The sequence below is a fragment of the Pneumocystis jirovecii genome, assembly GCF_001477535.1.
Source record: "Pneumocystis jirovecii RU7 chromosome Unknown supercont1.11, whole genome shotgun sequence".
Taxonomy (NCBI): domain Eukaryota; kingdom Fungi; phylum Ascomycota; class Pneumocystomycetes; order Pneumocystales; family Pneumocystaceae; genus Pneumocystis; species Pneumocystis jirovecii.
In genome coordinates this window covers 79,685-103,792 of record NW_017264785.1, presented here as the reverse complement: position 1 = coordinate 103,792, position 24,108 = coordinate 79,685, and the positions used below count along the sequence as shown (strand labels likewise).

Here is a 24,108-nt window from a genome sequence, read left to right as displayed (position 1 = left end):
ATAGAAATATGGAACCATATGAGCGGGAATATGCTCACGGAACACGTAAAAGATATAGGGGAAATTGTATTTTAGTATAATATCTTTTTTTTTCTAATTTTTTTTAGACGATTGGGGATCAGAAAACCATAAACGTGTGCAACATACAACGGAGGAAACAGTGCTGAATCTACTAAGAAAACATGTGCTTTTGCTTGGTGATCCTGTAGTTATATACTTTTTCTGTTTTTTTGTTTAATTTTTTCCAGGTTTATGGAGAAAATATTGAATCAGTGGCACAAATCTTGATAGCAGATTTTGAGGATGAAACATTACATAATGGCATTTTGAGTACTTTTAGAGATTAGTTATTGAGCAGAATATATAAGAAATTATCTAATTGGAGATAGTATTATTGAGCTCCCAATGAAAATACCATTTTTGGCTACCGTTGTTTCACTTGCATCTACAAAAGAAGCATCTATAGGAAAATATACAGTGGAGTATATGTCAACAGCTGCACAAGCATTTCTTGATAGTGGGGAATGGAGGAATTTCAAACTAATTTTACGATTTCTTGTCTGTGCAACATCTATGATTGATGGCGATGGTGTAATGCATGTACTAAACGGATTGACACAACGTATATCCGAGATATATACAATTATATCAGATAAAGGTGTTTTTAGTAATGACGTAAATTTTCTAATGTTATGAATATATTTTCTGATAATGTAGTCTTATGCAGATGAACTGGCGTATATCTTTCTTATAACGGTGCCTTATGTAATAGCACGTTTTCCAGAAAATTCATTAGTTTTTGAAACACTTTTCTCATACATGGATCGTATTGAACCATATATGAAATACCGATCTATTGATATTTCTTTATTGCAGCCATTCATAGAAACTGATCCATCTCATGATTCAGGAGTAAAGAAAAACTATATTGAAGCTAGCATTAATATGTATAGGTCCTTGAAGATTTATGGGATCAAGTCCAATATATAAAAAATGATAGATATAATATAAATGTGTTTTTACGACCCTGGGTAAAATTTGAAACGCAATTGGCAAATACACCCAAATTCATTTTGCCATCTATTACTATACCAGAAAAGTTTTACTATACTGAAAGATGCTACTTTCCAGGGCCAGTTTTCCGTATTTTTATTAATCAGCCAATTGAAGTATCCTACGATATATTGGTAGTATTCTATTTACATTATCTAGACTGTTCCATCTTCTCAAACCATAGCAAGTTCGGTTATTAGGGATGTAGTTGAGGATATTATTGATATTATGGAGTTTAATAGAAAGGAAGCTGCACGTTTTCTTGCAGATTTATCATGTTATTTTGCACCTAATTTATTTGTTTCTGAATCATTAAATGAAATAAATAATCAAATAAATACCCTTAGTGAATGGAAATCTGAGGATATTATCTTAGAAACTATATTTGGACGGTTATTTCGACTACCTAAGCCTCTTCAGCGTCCTATATATTATCATTCTCTTTTAATAGAACTTTGTAAATTAATTCCGAAAAGATTTGCACCATCATTAGGATATACAATTAGGTATATTTATAAGGAACTTCCGCGTCTTAATGGCGAAATTTTGTATAGGTTTTGGTCATGGTTTTCTCACCATTTAAGTAATTTTAATTTCAGTTGGAAATGGGATGAATGGTAAAAATAAACTATTTTAAGTATTGGTTATTTATTTTTTTAGGGTATCTGATCTTGAACTTGATTCAACACATCCTAAAAAAGTGTTTATAAGAGAAACGATAGAAAAAGAAATCCGTTTAAGTTATTATTCTAAAATTAAGGATTCACTTCCTCAGGCATATCATATATTATTACCTGGAGAGCCTTCTGGTCCTTATTTTGACTATGATTTACCAAGTAGTTTATTTATTTTTATGACTAAATTATTTAATATTTTTAGATTCCAAATATTTTGCAGAAGTTGAAACTTTACTTGAAACAATGAAAGTAAATACAGAGCAATCAGAAACGGATGTTGCACTTGAAATTATTGAAAAGACAGCGGCTGAAAATAACGAGGAAGATCCTCAATTTGAAGCGCTTAAGGCTTTAGTACAATGTGTTTTACATTTAGGAGCAAAATCTTTTTCTAATGCTTTAAATACGATTGAGCGAAATTTGCCAGGATTGCGAGCTCGCTGCAATGCAAGTAAGAAAGCATGTCGACAAACGATTGATATTATTATGAAATTTTGGAAAGATCAACCAGGAATTGCTGTAACTCTTATAGATAAATTTTTAAATTATTCAATTATTAATATAGTATCAATTATAGAATGGGTTTTTTTGGATGTTGATATTGAATATATTAATAGAGGCTTTATTTGGGAATTAATGAAAATAGTTCTTGATAAAATAAATTCTAGAGTAATACAAACTAAAAGACATTTAAAAAATACGGATACTTTTTTGAATGATAATTCGGAAGACTTGTTGAAATATGAAAAGACTTATAAAAAAGTATTTTCAGATCAAAAGGATGTTCTTATTGCAATATTTGAAATGTTCCCAAAACTATATGATCGTATTAAGAATTTGCATGGAAAAAGTAATGGTTGTCAGGAAAATGGATTTTCTGATAATCAAGTATCATGGCAACTTCAATGGGTTAAAGGATTATTTGAAGAATTTGTTCGAAAGGTATATTTATTCACGTTAGATCATAAAAAAATAATTTTTATAGTGTCATCATGAAATATCAAATCTTTCTGAAATATTAGAACCTATTATACAAGATGAATATGCTAAAGAGATATTTGAAAAAGCAAAGAATCTAGATCGAGTTATATAATTAACATATAGACAAATAATATATCTGTAAAGTTTCTTTTTAGTTTATAACATATCAAAACCTCCATATATATTTATAGTCTGAAATAAGACAAAGGATGTATATTAGGTATGCATATGTATTATGATATATTTTAATAAATTAATTTTTTTCGATATGTATTTTTGATTTTGTATTTGTTGTTTTATTCGTTTCAGAAAAAGAATCTTTTATATTCTCTATAGCTTGTACGAAAATCTGTTCGCATTCGTTCGTTTGGTTTACTTTTGTTGACCAAATATTTGGAATATTGATACGCTGAAAATGCGGCTTTACACATTTTTCAATGAACCAATTCCGTATACGAAATTCAAGAAACTGAGAAATCTTGGGAATATCTTGTAATTTTGAGCGTGCACCAACCAATGAATGCACATTCATATCCAATCGAAAATCAGGCGAAAATGAAAAAACAAATGCTGCAATATTTGTTATATCTGACTGGTTTTCACATGGGATAAGAGAAATAGAAAGCTAAATTTTATTTCAATTATAAAATATATAATTTAAAACACTTACTGTTCCTGAAAAGCGAATAATTGAAAGTGAAAGTGCAATCGGCAAAACAGCAAATTCATACTTGGGATAATTCAGCATAAATTGTGTCTCAATACTAAGTGTTATTTCATCAATAAAATTAACATCCATTACCGCATCCTATAAATTCAATTACTTAAAAAAACCATATAGTGTTACCCACAAGACAATTAGACATATCAGTACGTGAAATAATACGACAATTACTGCAAATCGGAAAATCTTCACCAAGATTTACACCAACTACTTTAATATATCCCTGCTACCATGATTTCTATGTTTTTACTACATAAAGCATACCAGAAAACTCGGTTTACTTCTTCCATTCAAAATACCGTCCATATAAACTAACAATGCCTCTTTAAACATTCTATTGCTCCGAAATTGCATCATTATTTGTGCAATCAATACATTTAGCCAGTCCAAAGATTCAGCCGGGTGTGTCGTTAGATTACCATATATTTTTGACAAAAAATGCACAACTGTAGGAGACAATGCAGATGAATGAAGCGGTGGTTGTTTATCCCGAAGCTATATTGCATTAACTAGATATTTTCGTGTTTTTTTCCGAAACCTGTTTGCACAGGCTTGATCTTAAAGCACCTGCTTTACGCACATCTGAAAAAACAAAGAATTTGAGAAAAATACAGACAAGAATCCACACTGTAAACTGTCCAGCCTTTGAAATAAGATTTTTGTGTAAAAAAATAACTTTTCCGCACCAAAAAACCCTGCACAAAGCCAATACTGGCTGTGCCTGCTGAACCACCCAAAAACCAATCCAGCCTATACAAAAATGGAGTAATATATACGTTAATTTATAGAAATATACACGTTATTGTACTGAAATATAGAGCTAAATTATATAAATTTCAGTTTTGTGTTGTATATTCTATAGTTTCAGAATATATGCGTCTCAGAATCAAATCTGTGCAGAAAAATACACTATGTATGTCTTTTTTCCTGATATATGCGTCAAAATGCTGAATATACACGTCCAAAACCGAACTGTATGCGTTATGTATATGCCAAATTATGTGCTGCTAATAATACACTTAAGTACACAAATATACTAAAATATATACAATATACATGCACAAAAACCCTTTTTAAGCTGCTTTTTAATCTTTCTGCAGTATTCTCTTTGCTTACTTATATTATCCGTCTGTATCGCTGTCTAGACGTACTCCGTTAACCACGATGGATTTCTCGGATGAAATGAAAGAAGTATAATTTGTTGTCTATTAAATTATTTATCAATATTTCTAGAGACTTGCAAAGATCTTTGACCTAGGAAAAACCATTCTCCATTACGGATATCTCCCGCTTCTTCTATGGCTGGGTATATAATAGACCATTATTTATATAGCTAATATTTTCAGGTTATACACATAGTGTGCCACGGCCGTCTCTTATTAAGTGCCTTGTGTATTATTTATATATTCCAGTATTAATAGTTGTAGATTATTTAGTCCTTTTGCCTAAAATGTATTAAAATATAACCGTTAAATATAGTTATATATTTTTGAAAATTTTCTGTATTATATGTATTTTGTATATATTCCATAACTATTTTTCATCAAAAGCAGTTAATGTCTGTTAACGGCCAGCAATAATTACTAATAATGATCAATAATACTTAATAATTGCCATTTTGCTTTATTATTTTGTTTTATCTTGTTTATGTTTTATTTATACAAATTCTGCAATATATGACCCAGAAGAATAATTAAGCTGTGATAACAAATCATGAACATTTGTATGTGCCTGTTCTAAATTTTGAAATGTTTCTGATGAATCATTAAGTGCAGTGTTTAATGAAGTGCTAAATATTGTACATGGCAGTGTATTTAGTGGTGTGTTAGATAAAACATCTGTAGCCATATTAATCCCAGTGTCTTTATGAGATAATGTATGTGATTCAGAAAGATGTTGAATTTCTTGGTTTATCAAATCAAACAGTTCGTGCATACTGGATGAAGGCGAATCTCTGTATATTTTTTTAGTTATATGATTTGCATGTTTATCTAAAAAAGATGAATTCACTCCATCTGTTAAAGATGCTGAATCTTTGTTCAATGCAATTAATACGTCTGGTTGTGAGAGCTGTTCCTCATGCTTCAACTTATTCTGAGGATTATACGCCATTAATGATGGCCATGTTTCTGGCAATTGTGGCAATTTTAAAGACTCTTTTTCCTTCCCACGACCTTTAATACCTTTGTCAGAATAACGGTAAAGAGTAGAAAAATAGTTAAAGAGTTTCATGTCCTCTGCACTAGCCAATTGAATATTTTGAACTGATGAAAGTTTTGCATTTAACTGAAGAATAAATTTATTGTGAAATTTATTTTGATGTGCCTAAAATAGTTAACCTTGTATACAAAAACATCAAAAAAGAAAAACTTTTAAATTTCCCAACTGTGTAAATGTCTTTGTACAACCATCTAGCTGGCAAAAATATGGTCGCAAGCCCTCGTGAACCTGTTTATGAGTACGCAAATTGCCTTTTTGTGCAAAACGCTTATCGCATCCAGGATAAACACAAACAAAAGGCCGTTCCCCAGTGTGTCGTCGTTCATGTGTCTGTTTAAAGTTAACCTTTGATCTTATATTGTTATTAGTTGACAAAATTGAGAAATTGAAGGAGATCAATAGAGGTATTTCTCGTGCAGACAAAATGTAGTTCTGTACACAGAATATATAAAGAACATACACTATACATATACTTCATTATATTTCACTATATTCCCATGTATTTTCCTATTATTTTTCTCTTTAATTATTCCATTGTTTTAAACCATATTAATATATTTTCTGTGTATATGTATAAAAGATAGCACGTATCCCTCTTTTTACTTCCATATATCCTCCCTGAATTCCTCATAAGTCTAACCTTTAAATTTCCAAGTTGTGCAAACGTTTTGTTACAGTGTTGACAAACATATGGTTTTTCTCCTGAGTGGCATCGCAAATGAATCCGTAAATGTGCCTGCTGTTGAAATACTTTTCCACATTCCTGGAATGAGCATTGGTATCTTCGTCTTTCCTGTTTCTTTTCCTTTTTTTCTGTTATATTTTCTGTTTTTTCTATTATCTTTGTATTATCTTTTAACTCCGTTTCTTTTAACTCCATTTTTATATTCATATTCAAACTTATATTTAATCCTGTATTTTCATCTTCATCTATATTTTTATTTGTTTTTTCATTGGTTTTTTTGTTATCTCTGCTTATATATGTATCTATATTTTCTTCTATATTTGTTTCTATAGATCTTTCTTTCATTTTTTTCTCTGTCTGTTCTATACGATTCTGCTTTGACCGAATGGTCACCATAAGATCGTCGATATAGGAGAATTCTCGCTTCAATTCACTTGATATTCCTATATATTTGCTTGGTTTATTTCTTATATCCAATGTGCACTGTGTTTGCAGTGATTCAGTATTATGAACATTATATTGAGTATCATCCATAGTATTATATATAATATCTTGTTTTATAATTGAATCAAGACAGCAAAAAGGTGATATAGGTGTAGTATAAGTGTATAACGAAGACGTCGTTATTAGATGTTCACTGTACGATAACAATAAAGATAAATTTCTGTAAAATAGTAGTTAAATATTTAGAAAGGAACAAAGAAAAAAATGTACAAGAAAGTAGATAAATAATATGTAATTAGAATGGAATTTAGAGTTATTTGAGATTTAAATAATAATTGATACATAATTATCAGATATTTAATATAAAATAAATATATATTAAATGATAAAAATTATACACAATAGATATAATATGGTATTACGTATAGAAAGTGTAATGTAAGCCTAATAAAGATATATTAGAGATAGTTAGAAGGAACAGATAGAAATATAGAGGAATCAGAGCAATAAATTTTGAAAAAAAGGTATCAAGACTGTGTAACATATTCCCATATACGTGCACGACAATCACCAGAACCAGTAGCAAAGAGTCGGCCAGTTGGCGAGACAGCGACAGAGATAACAGAGTTTTTATGACCTTGTAAGACAAGTTGTGCGCGGCCATGATAGTCCCAAAATTGGACACCACGGTCTTTGGAACCACTAAGTACCCAATGCCCATCAGGAGAACTTGCAACGCTAAGTACGAAGTCCTATGAGAAATTAGCAATAGATTACATAAAAAGAGGGTTTATACTTTATGCCCAGTAAGAGTAGCTTTACAAAGACCATTTTTAGGGGCAGGAGAGGCCTCATTATCAGTTAATTCCCAAAGTTTAATTGTTTTATCAAGACTTCCACTAAGCAAGCCACAACCGTTTGGTGTAAAAGCGACACTGTATACACTATCTTTATGGTCTTCGAACCGTTCAACGAGATAGCCTGTTTTAGCATCCCAAACACGCACAACCTTGTCCAAGCTTCCAGCTGCAACGTAACGACTGTCAGGTGAAATAGCAACAGTAGTTACACCATCTTCAATGCTGAGTGTCAAAATACAATGTCCTGTTTCAATATCCCAGACACGAGTGGTACGATCACCACTTCCTGATGCAATAAATTTCCCATTTTGACTATAATCAAGTGAATAAATATCTTGTTCATGTCCCGTAAATAAATGTCGTACTTTCTTTTTCGCAATATCCCAGATCTATAATTGAGATGAGAGAGGAAATAAGATAAGACAAGCGTAGATATAAGTTTAAATAAAAAAGATTAATGTAAAACATGTCTTTAAAATAAATATATACATTCTTATTTGTCAAAAAAAATTGTCTACGCATTGTCATAATCATCATAAGACTTACTCGAATTCGTTTGTCTTCCGCGCCTGTCGCAAGGTACTTTCCATCTGGACTAAATGCAACACTTCTTATATACAAATCCCCCTCCCAATCAGCTAACTCATCTTGAAGAACACTAGTGTGTATTAGATGTATATAACAAACAAATAGTCTTTTAATCATCATACGTTAATCGTTTGCCTGTTTTCACATCAAAAATCAATGCCACTCGATTGCACCCCGTGGCAAGATATTCCCCATCATGACTAAACCGTATGCAGCAAACAACACTTTGATGTTCCAATGTATGAATAAGATTAATATCTAATATACGTGGTACATTTGGGTTAAATAAAACTGTCCAGTCACTGCCTTCTTTTTTTAATTCTCTGGGAACCATATCTGGATCCATATCAGCTATAGAGATAGAAGATTGCCCAAGAGGAACAGAAGGCACAGGAGGAACTGTTGCTGCCAACGCAGTAGGCGGTGCAACTGATCGTATTGGAGATGGCTGAACCGAAATAAAAGTGTTCGATGTCGTTTCGCTGCGGCCTGTTAATGGCTTATTTCGCTTTCCTAAAGGTGAAGAAGACCCAGGCAAAGTAGAATAATTCGAAGTCTTCGGCAAGTTATATGTATTACTGTCTATATTTGCATCGGTGCAAATCCGTTTATTAGAATGTTGAGGACAACTTTGCAGTGAGTGTGCATTATTTGCCGGAGGATATCCAGTATTTGGGTATGGAAGTGGGAGCGTTGACTGGCCTGTATCGAGAAGTGTGAGGCATGATTTTAGATCACCATGATTTGGTGTCCGTCCTGCTGGATGTGTATTTAACCCAATATTTGGAGGTGGAAATGGAAGGTTAGGTGGATTTGAAATCCTGGTAAGTGTTGATTGTGATGTTGGTGGTACATGAATCCCCCGTGATTCAAGTTCACGCCGTAACCGTGCAATTTCTTCATCATAACTAAACTCTTAAGGCTATTTTTGTTGCACTCTAGAGAACATACGACTGTTTCATTTTTTGGTGTGCCATCTCTAATTCATAAATCGTTTGTCGAATTGTTTGCATTTCTTGAATTTGTGAAGTAACTATTTGTAATAAGAAAATGTTCTAAATTTTTTTAAAAAAACCCCAAAAATACTGAAAAATGCAAAAAAAGAAATATAAACCACTAGGCAAAATTATCCCTTAAACTTTAAACTCCTTTTTTCCTTAATATACCCCACTGTTGCCTCTAATACTCCATATCATGATATCTTTACAGACCTTTGTGTTCATAATCATCTTTATGATTCCGAAATGTTATTGCCTCTTGTGCAATATTGTCAAACTCATTCCTAACAGCTTCCAGAAGCTCTGCCAGTCTGCCTGCTGCTGTTGAAGGTCCTACTGACCTGTGGTTATATAGATTGGACATATCGACGTTATCTACCCGTCCCTCAGTTCATATTCGCTTGCCCTTGACCTAACCCTAAGTGTTTAAACCCTAATTTTATGAAAGAACTGAAACAGTGGCTCACAGTGGCTCGAACGCTGATTTAGCGGACTTTATCATAAAGCACCTCTGTAACACATAAGGATATGCCAAATTGCAATTTTATTTGCATCTTCTTAGTACATATAATGCACAACACTGTTTATATGGTTTTTTAACATGTTATTGCAAGTCATGATCTCTACGCACTCATTGTTCCGTTACCATGGAAACAATATTTCCATGGAAACAAGTTGCCATAGAAACTGTGATTTGCAGGACTTAAGTCTGTATACAGAAAGTATAGGAATAAGAGTTAGAGCTAGGAAAAAGAGAAAGAAATACATGCAAAACATATTGTATTATGTGATTTGTATTTGAAAGACTTTTTATATATAAGTCTTTTAAAGATATTCTAACTGTTCATCAAGCAAGGATTCCCTTAACAATAATTTACAAAAAAGGTATTTTTAACATGGAAAATAGGCTCAATTGGGTAAAAATGGAATAACGAATTCTTATTGGTCAGTTCTAAGTCTATATATATGACCGTTGATCCCCAATAATTCCTTAATACGATAGATGTGTGCAACAGTAAAGATGTGTATAAAGAATAGGATTGGCGTTAGAAGATATACCTAGTTAGGTCTAGGTTTAGAATTAGTTTGAGAGTAGTTTTTTTAAGAGTTTTGTACGATAAGATTAGATTTTTGGAAGTTTTTTTATAATTGCATGTTTTTTGATGTCGTAAAAGTCTAGTAAATTTTGCAGTAATGAGGGCTCAACAAACGACTAAAAGTAATTATTTTTTTCACATTATGTTTTACTAAAACAACAAGCTATTGTTGGGGATCTTGCATGTCAGAAAAATGTAATGCTCAGGAGCTTTGAAACACAAGTGGTTGAATGTAGGTTGGCAGAGAATTTGCCTAAAACGTATGATTGTCAGAAGAGTAGTGATTTGTGGGAAATTGAATTAGAAGATACAATATTGTTTCCTGAAGGAGGAGGCCAACCGTCGGATTTAGGAACAATAATGCCTATAGATCAAACAACAGTTGTTCGTGTGCTGTATGTTTTCCGAAGAGGACTTGATGCGGTCCATCTTTGCCAATCGCCGATTCAGAAGGGAAAACGGGTTATAATTACTCTTGACTGGGATCGGCGGTAGTTTTAGGCTCATTTAATGTAATTTATTTATGATATACAGAAAAGATCATATGCAACAACATACAGGACAACATTTATTATCTGCTATTTTGGAACATGAACCATATAGAATACCTACACTTTCATGGTAGTTCTCCTTGAAAGAAGTAAGGAATGTTTTCGCTTATATAATATAAATTAGGTTTCTCGGTCCTGATATTTCATATATTGAGCTTCCTCGAAAACCAACATCTGACGAGCTTGAGCAAGTGGAGGCTAGATGTAATCAAGTAATTGCTGAAAATATGCTTGTTACAGTTGAAAATACAATGGAAACACCTAAAACGCTTCCTAATGATTATGACGCGGAAAAAGGGATTATACGAGTTATTTCTATTGGAGACTTGGACAAAAATCCGTAGAGAATACGTTAATCACATTCTTTTTCTAATATTTTAGATGTTGTGGAACACACGTTCCTAATACTGCTTACTTAAACACTTTGGTTCTTCTTCATACTACATCTATACGGTCAACAAATGTACGATTACATTTTGTCGTAGGGGAACGTGCTATTAAATTGTTTAAAAAATCTTTTTATCAAATTAAAACGTTGTCTGCTTTTTTTTCATGTAAACCGGAAGAAATTGAAGAAAAAATAGATTTATTTAGTCAGAATATGAAGAATTTGCAAAAGTCAGAGCGGTATTGGATATCTGAAGCTGGTGAATTAGAAGCAAGTCGTATTAAAAATGACATTATTCATAAAGGTGTATCTTTTGTTTGTAAAGCTAACGGTAATAATGATTATTTTAATGCAATAATTCGGAATCTTGGGAAAGATATTCAGGGTGTAGTTGTTTTTTGTTCTGGAGAAAGTCAAAAAAGCGGTCAATTAATTATCATTGGGGATCCTAAAAAAGTAGAAATAATGTCAGAAAGAGTAATGAAAGTTGTGAGTAATGTTAAAGGAGGCGGTAAATCAAGATGGCAAGGGAAAGTGTCTGTATGGAAACCAAAAGAAATAGAACAACTTCGACAAGTAGTCGAAGATTTTTATATTTGAAAGATCTATGATGTACATAACTATTATATAGGATTAATTTAATGTTTTTTTTGGTATACATTTACAATGAGTACTAAATCCATTTAAAATGTTATTAATGACAATCATATGGAGCAATTGAATATATTTAAGCATAAGTGGTATCAGAAAAGGTGGAGTATAACTTATTGTTTTTTATTTTTGTAGTTTAAAATGCGAACGGCGTCTTTAACATATATGTATGATAAACCTGACCATACAGTTGTTGTAAAAACAAGATATCTGAAATATTTGTAAGGTAAAAAATTATAAAATTAATAATTTACTGAAGAGGATTAAGAAAAATAGGCATAATTTCCGAATGGATCAAAGGACAAACCATTGTTGTACCAATAAGTAAATGTTGTAGAGCGGTATTTACCTAAAAGTGATAAATATACAACTTAATACTGTAAATAATTTACTTTACTAATTAATGTAGGTTTGATCTCAACACTTGGTATTGAAAAATCAAAGTAACGTATAAATGTACGAGGGGGATCAAGAGAAATCCAACGATAATATATTGCGGATAATCCAAGAATTATATCTTTTCCGATTATAACAGAAGAAAGAAAAACTACATATAGTCAGCACATAGAAATAAAATAAGTATATTGCACATGGAATTTGTTGTTGAATGGAGAGACAAAGTGTTAATATGATGATAAAAAATTTATCGGCCATTGGATCAAGGATTGTTCCTGAGATGCTTTTTGCATTCCATTTTCGTGAGATCCATCCATCCAACATATCAGATAGACTTGCATAAATGAAAAGAATGATAGCATATAAATTTTGTTGATGCAAAATAAAATAACCTGTTACTGGTGCAAAAATTAATCGAGAGAATGTAAGAAAATTTGGAATTGTATATATATTCTCATATATCGCGCTTTTTAAAACAGTTTTTATATTATGATTTTTTGACGTAATATAAGTAGGATACGTATGTCGAATTTTAGGTAAAGATGAATGACAAAACATGGATATATATGGAGTTTTAAAAGTTTTTCCTATCCTTAATACTGGTTTTATAGGATAATTACTGTATAAATAGGTTAATTTACATGATCTGAAATGAATATTTTACGACTAATGCTTTATATTACCTTGAACTATAATGAAATAGATATTTAGAATCAAGAAAGCATTTTTTTATTGTAAAACTTCTTAAATATGATATTTTTAGGTATTTGTCCATAATAAATTCAATATTCCTAAAAATAATTTTAATAATTTAAGTAAAAATCGATCGTAAACAAATTTAAGTATATGATTAAGATTATTTTTACCTACTTTTCTTGAAATAATTCAGAAATATATTTAATAAAAATATATTTTTAAACAAAATATTTTATAAATATGATAAAATATGATAACAAAATAAAAAATTTTGAAACCTTTTTGGATATTATATAAATTTATTGATTAATAAACCATATCATATTATACAGTATTAAAGCTTTATAAAATTACAAAGATGTACTATGAGTATATAATATTAAAATAATATAAATGAATATATTCTATACTTGTTAATAAAATTTTAGAAAATAAATTATATAGATATTAGTAAATAATTTGATATTAAATTTTCTTTTTTTCTTAAAAAATAAACAATATATTATGAATGAAAGATCCATGGTGTTGAATTAGGTAGTAAACTAGTTTCACAAAGAATTTCTTTGATTATATAAGAGCAATGATTATCTAATGACAAGACTACACCAGATTCCCAATTTCTACATAAAATTATAGGTTTTTTTGCTTTAGAGCGTATTAAAGTCCCCCTAAAGATAGAATTAGTATTTTTTTCATATATTTAATAATATATATAAAAACTATAGTCATTATGATTTTTATTTGTAAAAAATGTATTATAAATAATTAAAGTAATTTTTAAAATTAGAAGAATATATTCAATAACATTTTACACTTACCATGCAGATTCGGAAAGATTTGCAGAGCCTATATAAAAAAAATTTAGTAATGGGACACTGTTTCTTACAAGAATAATCTATGTTTTTGTAAATATATAATTTATTAAGCATAAAAGAATAGATTTACTTTATGATGCATAAGACAACCTTTATGCACACTTTTAATATCATATAAAATACTTTTTGGAAATTCTAAATTTTCCCAAAATTGCTTTTGAAAGCATATTGTGCCTGCTGATTCTTTTCCACCATTACTAGACAAAACAGTATTTATGCTTGGAAAGTGTACTTTTATAGAAGTTTTCCAAGATTGTAAATCCATATTATAAGAAGCAATTGTTTGGTCGCCTTTTAATGCACGATAGATATTAGTCATGAATGCTGATTTTAATAATCCTAAAGATGATGTCTATTAAATATTAAAAAATTTAAATAAGATATTAAATACAACTATAATGTTTATTTCTATATCATTTTTGCTAGCTTTCCCAAGTTTTTGAACTGCTCTAGCTAAAGATAAATAGCCTGTGTCTTTTAAATCAACACTATTCAATGCCCTTGCTGGTATTGAATGAACAAAATGGATATTTTTGCTCATTTTAAAATCATAACATTGCATTTTCTTAAGAATATGGTCAGGATAATTCTTAGCTTTACAATAATGAAACAAATCTCTTTCAAAATTTGTAGAAAATTCTGTAAATGCTGATTCTCTCCGAGGAAAATCATGAATATACATACTCTATTTTATTAGTTGTATTAGAAAAAATAAAAATATACATTTTCCATTACTCCAGTTTCTCCCCAGTCATAATCAACTAAATTAGCCTAATTTTGTTATTAAAACTTTACGTTAAATACATTACATTACACTTGGAATGACTACACGTAAGTATGTAGTATAAAATAAGAGCTTTTTGTTTTTTTTTTTTAGAAAAAATATAAGCCTAGAAAAAAAAATACCTGTAATTTACAATGCATGCAATTAGCGCCTTCCATAGAAGGAAAAATAGCAGAAACATTTGGAAAGCAAAGATATAGCTCATTAATAGCTTGTTTCTTGGATAAAAATTAAATTTTGTGAAAGAGTTATCAAAATCTAAACCTCTTTATCTGATTTAGCATGATGAATAAAAACAACTATTGTTTTAGATAGCTGAATTTTTGAAAGAACCCATATTGGATCGATGACAAAAGCAGATAAAACAGCTGCTTTTAAAATATCCTATTGAAGTATTTAATATATGTTTTTTAAAAATGGATAATGAGTACTTTTTGAAAAACATTCTCAATTGTTATATCATATGTTGTTTCTTTATATCCTTTTACAGCTGTAATTTTAATTGTACCATTAGGAAATGGAATATCTTCAAGACATGCTAATTCTTTGGATTCTTTGAATTTTTTGACATGTATATTGTCATTTGTCAAACAAACTCTTTTTGAAGGATAGTCATAAATATTATCCGCCTTATTGTCTGATAAACTTTCCTCTTCAGAAATATAGAAAGAATTCTCTGCAAAATTATCTTCCAATAAACCTATTTTCAAATCACATTTTTTATCTTGAGTTTCTTCATTTTTAGGATTCATTTTTATATCTTCAAATAATATATCCAAGAATTGCCAACGAAATATTCATAAGATATAATATTTTTGAAAAAAAAAACTATATTAGCTTCTTATATCTTAAAAAAATCCTATTTGTTATTTATCAAGAAATTATAAACTTTGATTTAGAACTATAAAAAAATAAAAATTAAAAAATACTTTAAAGAATCTTAAAAATTACTTCATCAATGGATAAATCAAATTTAAATCAAATTATTCTTATTGTTTTAAGTGTTAATTCGTTTAATTTGATTATCAGTTAAACGAGCTTTTATAACGATATTTTTGTAGCAAATAACTAAATATCCAACATTATATGAACAATAAAGTAAATGATAAAAATAAATTTAAATATATGTTTATAAGTTTATATTCTTTCTGATTAATCAGTCAAACAACGTTTTCTAATCTATTTAATTAATATTTTTTTATTTTTTGATGGTTTTTAATTTGGGTTTAATATCTGCTTATTTTATATTTATAAGTATTTAGATATATTAGAAAAAAATTATACACAGACAAAGAATATATGATTCCAATTGGATTAGCACGTTTTCTTAGAAAAAAATATTTTCAATATGAAGTAGCATTTGCATTAAATATGTTAACAACCACGGAAAAAATGATTGTCAGTAAGTTGTGAAAATATATATTTGGTTAACTAATTAACATGATGTTAGACCTTATTTTCATAAGTATCACTGTATTAGTTCTTATAAGTATCTATGTATATTTTCCGGAACATTTACGACAACTTACTGCTAAGGCTGCTTATTATTGGTATGGATAAATTTTAATTAAGATATTTTCCGAGAAATTTATCTGATTTTTAATAAAAAAGACCAAAGAGTTATATGATAAAGTAGAAGATTGATATTTCTATACTATGTAATATAAATTTATGATAAGCGACGTTCTTTCAAAGATGCCATGGAACTATACAAAAAATCATATACTCCAGTATAATGCTTTTCTTGAAGTTTATTCAATACAAGAACTCTGAAGTCATTTAAGCTGATTTGTAATCCTCCTTCCTATAAAATATATGAATATGCAACTTTCTTTATATTACCATTACCTCTGCCCATCGTTTCAAAGATGTATTGCTTACAGGACCTACATGCTTTTTAACGATGGTGGTAGATGCATTCTCTAGATCTCTTAAAGTTTCTGCCGACCAACGTGCAAATACAGTTCCATGTGTAATGGAAAAAACAGAACCAAAAAAAATCCCTTGCATTTCAGCCATGGATTTGAGTGTTGCAATAATTTCGCTTGGAAAAAATCAGCTTTTTTTCATTATGAACATAGTATACTCAGATAGCTGACAACCAAGAGCATTTTTATCTTGTTTATTAAATGCTCTGTTTCTCCATAAACAATTACAGAAATCCATTACAAAAGAATTAAAGTAATCAACAATATCGCGATGATATATAGATTTTATTTCACTTTTTTCATGGTAATCAAAAGCGGCTTTATATCCTACTATTAATCCACATGTTCTTGATAAACTCATTCCATTTCCTGAAAAAAAACATTGATAGATAATATGAGATGATGGTAATATAATATTTGGTAGTTTTTCTTGAACAATTAAATCTGACAAAAGCTCATAAAATGAAAGAATAGAATCATGAATACGTATATTATTTTTATGACACTGAAAAAATTATAAATGTCTAATGTACTTTATAAAAATACCTCAAGGATATTAATACATAAATTATCTATATTTTCGAGTAAAAACAAAATAGAGTCAAAAGGGTTATTTGGTATATTATTATTGGATGGAAGTTTCCAATAAGTCCTTGAATTATTAGATATTGTGATTAATAGTACACGTTTAATTATTCGTACTCATCTTTATTGATTAATATTATATATTTTATAACCCATTGTCTAGTTAGACGAGAAAAAAAATTCATTAAGTCTATACAATAATTTAAATCATTTAAATTTTGTAATTTTATAAGATGCGATAACATAATTGTAATATCTATTAAGTTATAAATTATGTTGTAAAGAAAAATAAAAAGACCTTTTTCTGATTTAATAGGTATATGTATTAAGAGATTAAAAAATGATTCCCGATATTTAAAACCATCCCATGTTTTCAATAATGTATTTAAAAAATTATCTATAGATGACAATGTTTCCTTATTCACATATTAGTTAATTGTGCAATATGATTAAAAAAACCTTAAAGAAATATGTAAATTTTTCTAAATGTTGTAAAATATCATTAATATATACATCATTATTGTTTTCCCTTAAATCTGACGATAATTTAGCTTCAAACCAAAAATTTAAACGTTCAATAGCAAATTCTATTTAATTTAATAAATTAATATTATATAATATGTTATTAAATATTTTCTATACCTGGACAGCGCAAAACTAAAAGATTTTGAAGTATTGGGCTATCTAAAATAGATACAAGTTGACCAGGAAATTCAATATCATCAATATGTTCAACAAGATCTTGTTTAGTCCGTATTTCTTCTGTAGTATATGATTCCTGATATAAAATAAATCAAGATATTTAAAAGATTTGAAAAAACCTTTTTTGAACCAAATGTTCGAATTTCAGGAATCACAAAATTCCCGAATTTTTGTCTTTTAAAACCACGATAAAAATTACCCATAATTTCATAATGTGATGTGTCATGATCCTTTTTCATTTTACTAGATGAAGATTCTTGAAGTGCATTAACTTTTGCTAACCACGATTTATTTGGGTGCTAATAAATTGTTAATACAAATTTAAATTTAAAAAAAGATCACATCAAATAATTTATCATGAACTTTTAAAAATTTGGTTACTATGATATCTGGATAATATGACTTGTAAAGTTGCAATAGAGAAAAAATGCTTTGATCATTAGGAGCCTGACGCTGAATTTCAAGACTATAATATAATTAGAAAAATAATAATTGAAAGCATTACAAACAGTTTTTCTATTCGAAATGCCTTTACATTGTTACGGCGTGTTATAAGAATTAAAATATGACAAAGATATTTCCTAAAACCATGAATTACTAAACACTAGGATTAATTCTGATAACCTAAGTGTTACAAAACCAATATAATGAAAAATAACGCCATAAAGCTGATTTAATTCATCATACCCATCTAGATAATCATAAACCATAACAATCCATTTAAGAAGCATATTCTTAAATTTATTACATAAGTCTGAAATTAAATTTATATGATGAACCTGTATAAATAAACTTGCTCTTCCTTTACCATGGCCAAGACTTCCTAATATTCTAATAGCTGTTTTTTGCTTGACTTTTTCACATGGCATCATTAAATTGATGATTGTAGTTGCATTGCTTTGACCAATATGATGGCTACGACAGATCATTGAAATACCTTTATCGATTGATATAGGATCCAGTCCAACCTTTTCAGCGATTTCTGATAGCTGTTTTATAGCATTTGAAAGTCTTTCTTTTGAAAAATCATTAGAAAAAATCTCTATTATTAATATTTATTTAGAGAATAGCTGGTTCAATTAAGAATACCTTGTTCAAGTTGTTCAATGGCTATTTTTGATGGATTTTTTTCATTTAAATCATCATAAAAAGGATTAAACGATTCTTATCAAATATTAGATTATATTTCTATTATATTATAACTAAAACCTGTATTAATTTCCATTAATTTTAAATTTTTAAAATATTTAAGTGGAACGTCTTAAAAACAATCGTATAATCTGACATAATTAAATTCAAATATACACAGAAATATATATAATCTTATTCATTTTTTTGCTATAATTTTCTATTAGTTTTTCTAAGTATATCTAATCATTTGATTTAGTATTTTATGTATATTGTAAGATTAAATAGTTAATATAAAATACAAAAAAAGTTTAAATGAAGCACTTTTTTCATTTTATGGAAAAAAATTGGAAAAAAATACTTGGTATACATGTTTTCATTTATATATTTGTTTTTCAATATCTTAAATATCTTACGATAAGCACCACAGCAGGATTACAATCTTTTATCAACTTAAAATGCTTAATATTAAACGAAAAAAAACATTTTCAAAGAAATCTAAGGTATTTTATTATTATTATACATATTTTTTATCATTTTATTGAAACAAGTAAGCTTTTGGTCAAAGAAAAAGATATTCCTTCATTAAACACATCTGTTCCAGCAAAAGTACAAAAACCTCGAAAAGTATTTGTTAAAGATAAAGTACTTAGTATTCTGTGCAAATTTTGTAGATGTTAGTAATGGTTTTATTTGTTTAGGCTGCTTTATTGTCTATTTTGGAGCAAGTAAATCGGAAATTAGATGATGAAGCTAATATTAAGCGGGAAAGAATGGTATTAAGAAGGCAGTTTTTGCTAGGAATTAAAGCTATTTAGAAGGACATAATGGCACTTAAACAGGTAAAACAAGCCAAACGAGAAACAAGAGAACTCTATAAAAAAAATAAGAAACAAAAAAAATGGGTAATACATATGGTTTCCTGAAGAACATATGTTGAAATTTATAGGAAGAAGCAGTAGCAAAAGTTAAGCAGAAAAAACGTAATACAAGATAAATCGATCGGGCTTTATAGGCTTTATAGGCTTTATAAAATAATTTAATTAACAATATTTATATTAGGCGGACATGTTTATGATATTATGTAAATATTAATTTTAAATGCAATTTCAATACAAAAAAGGTATAGGATAGACACATATGAATGAGTAGACAACTGCTTGATAAGCTATAATTTTTTTATCAAAAAATATTTACAATAATTAATCAATAGTTATCACATGAGCATGATTAAACAAATCTAAAATGCATTCTTTATGTTTTAAATTTAATCCCAATTGTTTTTCTGCCTTTATTTTTCTGTTTTTCTTTCTCATTAATTCTGAATCCCATTAGCTATAGTATTGTGAATATCAAGTATAAACCTTCCAATAGTTCTCCACTCATGAAAGCCCAAAGGTTACTTCCAGCATTTCTAGAAAGCAAATACGCAGATATAAGTATTTTTTCCGCTTGTTCGGTTTCAGAATGAATAATGAAATAATAACACAAAACTATTGAAGCGATAACTCGTAGTTGATTATTTGCGTGTTTTTCAAATGTAGAAACAACGGATAACAAACAGTTTCTAGAGTGATTAATTTTTCAGAGTACTTGAAAATTAAATAATACTTTGAATGAAGAACATCATCTCCCATGGAACCGTTAACTAAATCCCATGCAAATCGCAGTTGAGTAAAATTTGACGATTGACATAATGGCTTTATGTGATTAAGAATTTCATGTGCTCGTCTCTTGTCATGTAATTTATTTCCTTGAAAAATAAGGGCTGAATTAAGATTCCCCAGTAAACAGATTGCTTGAATAGATGCAGGTATCGAATCGTATGCTTTTAATGCTATATCTAACTGACCAGTAAATTGTGCATATGTCCCTTTTAAAAGCATGTACAACGCTTTTGTGTTATTATTAAAAGACGATGAATACTTGTCGAGATCTTGAATATACTGAACGAATGAATAAATAAACGAAGAGTGAAAACGGTATACCAACTTCAAAGGCTTTGTCAAAATCGGATCTCAACATTAATGCAAAACAATAATAAATCAAACATAATTCTCGTGTAATACTAAACCAATCCAAATTTCTATTTGTGCGCAAATTATTCGATAAAAATGAATCATATACAAGATTGTCTTTAAATCTCGTTAATAATTGACATGTATACGGTATATAAGCAAAGTGCTTACATTTTAACATCTCCAATCCTTCGTTTAGGAAAACTTGTGCTTTGGAAGAAGTATAATCTGGAAGATAACATATTCCGGCTAAAAGATGACCGTAAACGAAAAGCTGTTGTCTATTGAACCAATGGATCGCCAACTTAGAACAACCCTCTGATCCCAATGATATCTGAATTGAGTTAGTTCACTGCTCGAAAGATCCGCTAGACTACCTCAATAGCATTTTGAGGTGAATGATCCATATCGTATTGAGCAAGTGCGTCAAGAGCACTGTGTAAATCCTTCAATTCATGCACTGCTGCTTCTCTATAGCCTTGCATTATGTTTAGGAAAACACTGAAGATCATTTTGACCAAATTGAGTGTAGAAATATCCTTAAATCCCGCTTGTATCTCTGATATATGATCTAGCCTCTGCCTTGCCAGATAATACTCTTCTTGCTCAATCCTAACGTAAATTTCAAGAAGGCATGCAACTATATACACCATTTGGTCTCCCTGATTGCGAGAAACTTGCTGAATCTTTGACAGGATCGACATCCGTCCTCCACGCTCTGTATCTCGCCATTCTGCCCTTGATAAAACATCAAACTCCAAAAAACAAAAAATATAGACCCAATCGATGGCCTCCCGTCTGTCTGCATAAGAAACATCCCCCTCAAAATAAGGTGCCTTACTCTTCCGCCTCTGCTATACATTTTTTGATCATAATTTTCCCTGCTTTTCCCGATGTTTCCATAAGAATACGTACTAGCAAGTGCTGCATCGCAAATTTCATCCTCAGTTCCCCACTTTCCTCCTAAAAACCTCGTATTTTGTTATTCCCACCTCATTTCACTTACTCTTTGTGCTAAAATAACCTACAATATCTCTATAAACACCGTTCTAAAACACCCTGACGGGCTCTCCCATACCCCTTTGCTTAGAACCTCTTCTGCCTCTCCCAGATTGTCTGTTTCTTCAAAAATCACCTCTGCCATCCGTAATCTCGTCCTTATTTCGACTTTTACTGGAATCGACTCCCTCTAAACATAAGTTCTACACGTCCTCCCAGCTTCCCCTCAAATCCTACCTGCAGTACTGCCTCTAGACATCCGATTCCCGTTGTAATCAGCTTCCTGTATTCCTTGAATCCCTCTTCTCCCATGCAAATTCTCCGGATCCGCCGTGCTTCTGTAAAAAGCTCTTCTGCAACCGCCCAAAAAACACTGTGCCACTCCCCCATCCTCCTCTGAGCCTTTCCCAGCTCAGCCCCGTCTTTTCTCTGCCTTTTCCTGTATTTTTTCTATTCCCCTATGTTTGTATTTTTCTATCTCCGTGCACCACGGCCGCTCCCTACTCGCCCTGACCTAACCCTAACTTGACCGTCCGGCAACCGTTGCCCTGCAATGGTCGCATGGGCAACGCTCTCCCGGAAAACAGTTCCCATGGCAATAGTCTCTACGGCAACCTTTCATTGTTGCTTCGGCAACCCCTCGTTGCCCTGGTTACACATGTTGGCTGCCCGGGCAACAGTCACCATGGCAACTCTCTCCAGGGCAGTGGTACCAGGGCAATGGTACCCATGGAAATAGTATCCATGGAAACCCTGTTGGTCACCCGGGTAACCGTTGCCCGGCAACACCACCAGCTGCCACTCAGCTCAGCCCGCCCCATCCTCCCCGGATCCGCCGCGCAAGCTGGATGTCCTTCTGCATAATGGTGACACGCTTTGCGTGAATCGCACACAGATTCGTGTCCTCAAACAGGTGCACCAGAAACGCTGCCCATTACTACTTTCCTTGCTGCCCGCCCCACACTCACCCTCTGTCGCCTCCTGCAGGCACAGTATTGCCGTCGACTGCCAGCGCAGCCCAAAGTCTGTCGAGAAGCTCGCCACATAGTCGGTTGCTATGTCGCGGACCTTCCCCATCAGCACGCATACACCACGCATACACCGCGCATACAACCCGTGCAAACGGCAGTTTTCGGATCAGAAGATCCGTGCTTTTCTGATACCGTCGGATCTCCTTCAATGCCACTGTTCCCGGCCGATAGCGCCGCCCTTTTGCCCGCGGAACCGGGTCCCCCGCTTCCCCGTCAGCCACTCTCTACACTATATACATGTATACACTGTATACATGTATATGCTGTATACATACGCTCAATGCTTCCTGCAGGACGCTTACGACCTGTGCGTGGAGCATCGGAAGGGCGACCGGCTGATTTACGTGCAGTATTCTTTGCACGCGCCATACAGACGGGGAGAGGCGGGAGCGCGTGTATGAGCGCTGCCATGGCAACTGCCTGCCATGCGCCAGTGGGGAGTGGTAGCAGTGCATATTGTGGTCTTTGCAGCAGCAGCAGTTGCAGCATATATAAGAGGATGTGGAGCAGTGTTTGGAGGACAGAAAACGTGGCAGCAAAGCAGAAAAGGAGGGACAGCGTGTATCGTATTTTCAGTGACAGTGGGACTGTGTGGAACGCTGTTTGCTCTGTGCATGGGGGAAATGAGTGGGGAAGCAAGGTAGAAAGAAATATACAGCAAAGACAGCGGATATTGAGTGCATAGAATGAGGGAGACGCGTGGACACGAATGGAGGGTGATCGTGGGGGTGTTGGTGGTGCTCATAGTGGGGGTGCTGCCATATATGCAGATCTACGGGGCTTTCGGAGTATTTGGAGGGAGAGAGGGTAAGGGAGATGCAGTTGGGTGCATTGTATGCAGTGCATACAATGCGCATAGAGCGCGTGTACAGTGTTGCATAGAATGTATGCAGCGTATACAGCGTGTATATGCTGTATAAAGGGCGCCCAACGAGTATATGCAGCAGTGTATGTGCGGTGTATGCGGTGTGTATGCGGTGCACATGTATAGTGTATGCAGAGTGCGACTGGGGGGGGGGGGGGGGGGGGGGGGGGGGGGGGGGGGGGGG

General features: G+C 31.6%; 14 protein-coding genes across 14 annotated transcripts; 6 read left to right on the top strand and 8 right to left on the bottom strand.

The window, feature by feature from the left end:
- Positions 1-8: 8 nt before the first annotated feature.
- On the top strand, positions 9-2,823 carry T551_02486 (uncharacterized protein; the record flags this gene model as incomplete). Its single annotated transcript, XM_018374749.1, has 10 exons — positions 9-66; positions 108-205; positions 249-346; positions 390-675; positions 718-912; positions 954-1,169; positions 1,213-1,670; positions 1,714-1,889; positions 1,933-2,672; positions 2,716-2,823. 10 exons carry the CDS (start codon positions 9-11, stop codon positions 2,821-2,823), a joined length of 2,433 nt encoding a protein of 810 aa, XP_018228971.1.
- A 141-nt stretch (positions 2,824-2,964) lies between these two features.
- Positions 2,965-4,017, bottom strand: T551_02485 (ERMES complex subunit MMM1; the record flags this gene model as incomplete). The annotated part of the gene is made up of 5 exons (XM_018374748.1): positions 2,965-3,336; positions 3,382-3,519; positions 3,563-3,658; positions 3,700-3,930; positions 4,012-4,017. The coding sequence occupies 5 exons, from the start codon at positions 4,015-4,017 to the stop codon at positions 2,965-2,967; spliced, it is 843 nt and encodes a 280-aa protein (XP_018228970.1).
- A 1,074-nt stretch (positions 4,018-5,091) lies between these two features.
- Positions 5,092-6,874, bottom strand: T551_02484 (uncharacterized protein; the record flags this gene model as incomplete). Its single annotated transcript, XM_018374747.1, has 3 exons — positions 5,092-5,760; positions 5,806-5,985; positions 6,296-6,874. The coding sequence occupies 3 exons, from the start codon at positions 6,872-6,874 to the stop codon at positions 5,092-5,094; spliced, it is 1,428 nt and encodes a 475-aa protein (XP_018228969.1).
- Positions 6,875-7,311: 437 nt separating this feature from the next.
- On the bottom strand, positions 7,312-9,594 carry T551_02483 (uncharacterized protein; the record flags this gene model as incomplete). The annotated part of the gene is made up of 6 exons (XM_018374746.1): positions 7,312-7,536; positions 7,581-8,033; positions 8,134-8,302; positions 8,355-9,140; positions 9,184-9,265; positions 9,444-9,594. The coding sequence occupies 6 exons, from the start codon at positions 9,592-9,594 to the stop codon at positions 7,312-7,314; spliced, it is 1,866 nt and encodes a 621-aa protein (XP_018228968.1).
- A 237-nt stretch (positions 9,595-9,831) lies between these two features.
- Positions 9,832-10,151, top strand: T551_02482 (uncharacterized protein; the record flags this gene model as incomplete). The annotated part of the gene is made up of 3 exons (XM_018374745.1): positions 9,832-10,017; positions 10,052-10,115; positions 10,138-10,151. The coding sequence occupies 3 exons, from the start codon at positions 9,832-9,834 to the stop codon at positions 10,149-10,151; spliced, it is 264 nt and encodes an 87-aa protein (XP_018228967.1).
- Positions 10,152-10,424: 273 nt separating this feature from the next.
- On the top strand, positions 10,425-11,866 carry T551_02481 (uncharacterized protein; the record flags this gene model as incomplete). The annotated part of the gene is made up of 5 exons (XM_018374744.1): positions 10,425-10,449; positions 10,491-10,818; positions 10,862-10,948; positions 11,003-11,218; positions 11,260-11,866. 5 exons carry the CDS (start codon positions 10,425-10,427, stop codon positions 11,864-11,866), a joined length of 1,263 nt encoding a protein of 420 aa, XP_018228966.1.
- A 164-nt stretch (positions 11,867-12,030) lies between these two features.
- T551_02480 (uncharacterized protein) lies at positions 12,031-12,871 on the bottom strand (the record flags this gene model as incomplete). The annotated part of the gene is made up of 5 exons (XM_018374743.1): positions 12,031-12,071; positions 12,096-12,127; positions 12,172-12,266; positions 12,310-12,464; positions 12,508-12,871. 5 exons carry the CDS (start codon positions 12,869-12,871, stop codon positions 12,031-12,033), a joined length of 687 nt encoding a protein of 228 aa, XP_018228965.1.
- Positions 12,872-13,511: 640 nt separating this feature from the next.
- Positions 13,512-15,420, bottom strand: T551_02479 (uncharacterized protein; the record flags this gene model as incomplete). Its single annotated transcript, XM_018374742.1, has 9 exons — positions 13,512-13,677; positions 13,828-13,904; positions 13,955-14,236; positions 14,279-14,569; positions 14,608-14,655; positions 14,699-14,740; positions 14,791-14,886; positions 14,933-15,052; positions 15,100-15,420. The coding sequence occupies 9 exons, from the start codon at positions 15,418-15,420 to the stop codon at positions 13,512-13,514; spliced, it is 1,443 nt and encodes a 480-aa protein (XP_018228964.1).
- Positions 15,421-15,967: 547 nt separating this feature from the next.
- T551_02478 (uncharacterized protein) lies at positions 15,968-16,228 on the top strand (the record flags this gene model as incomplete). The annotated part of the gene is made up of 2 exons (XM_018374741.1): positions 15,968-16,070; positions 16,119-16,228. The coding sequence occupies 2 exons, from the start codon at positions 15,968-15,970 to the stop codon at positions 16,226-16,228; spliced, it is 213 nt and encodes a 70-aa protein (XP_018228963.1).
- Positions 16,229-16,337: 109 nt separating this feature from the next.
- T551_02477 (uncharacterized protein) lies at positions 16,338-19,108 on the bottom strand (the record flags this gene model as incomplete). Its single annotated transcript, XM_018374740.1, has 15 exons — positions 16,338-16,472; positions 16,517-16,712; positions 16,755-17,101; positions 17,143-17,248; positions 17,299-17,437; positions 17,480-17,597; positions 17,641-17,768; positions 17,824-17,959; positions 18,003-18,182; positions 18,226-18,349; positions 18,393-18,464; positions 18,508-18,617; positions 18,663-18,925; positions 18,973-19,047; positions 19,093-19,108. 15 exons carry the CDS (start codon positions 19,106-19,108, stop codon positions 16,338-16,340), a joined length of 2,145 nt encoding a protein of 714 aa, XP_018228962.1.
- A 361-nt stretch (positions 19,109-19,469) lies between these two features.
- On the top strand, positions 19,470-20,008 carry T551_02476 (uncharacterized protein; the record flags this gene model as incomplete). The annotated part of the gene is made up of 5 exons (XM_018374739.1): positions 19,470-19,514; positions 19,567-19,656; positions 19,713-19,787; positions 19,830-19,916; positions 19,961-20,008. 5 exons carry the CDS (start codon positions 19,470-19,472, stop codon positions 20,006-20,008), a joined length of 345 nt encoding a protein of 114 aa, XP_018228961.1.
- A 205-nt stretch (positions 20,009-20,213) lies between these two features.
- T551_02475 (uncharacterized protein) lies at positions 20,214-22,418 on the bottom strand (the record flags this gene model as incomplete). Its single annotated transcript, XM_018374738.1, has 9 exons — positions 20,214-20,332; positions 20,376-20,578; positions 20,623-20,957; positions 21,004-21,363; positions 21,407-21,827; positions 21,871-21,992; positions 22,036-22,053; positions 22,108-22,218; positions 22,266-22,418. The coding sequence occupies 9 exons, from the start codon at positions 22,416-22,418 to the stop codon at positions 20,214-20,216; spliced, it is 1,842 nt and encodes a 613-aa protein (XP_018228960.1).
- Positions 22,419-22,992: 574 nt separating this feature from the next.
- T551_02474 (histone H3-like centromeric protein CSE4) lies at positions 22,993-23,428 on the bottom strand (the record flags this gene model as incomplete). Its single annotated transcript, XM_018374737.1, has 3 exons — positions 22,993-23,083; positions 23,129-23,264; positions 23,314-23,428. 3 exons carry the CDS (start codon positions 23,426-23,428, stop codon positions 22,993-22,995), a joined length of 342 nt encoding a protein of 113 aa, XP_018228959.1.
- A 56-nt stretch (positions 23,429-23,484) lies between these two features.
- On the top strand, positions 23,485-23,870 carry T551_02473 (uncharacterized protein; the record flags this gene model as incomplete). Its single annotated transcript, XM_018374736.1, has 3 exons — positions 23,485-23,588; positions 23,636-23,699; positions 23,745-23,870. The coding sequence occupies 3 exons, from the start codon at positions 23,485-23,487 to the stop codon at positions 23,868-23,870; spliced, it is 294 nt and encodes a 97-aa protein (XP_018228958.1).
- Between the last annotated feature and the right edge of the window lie 238 nt (positions 23,871-24,108).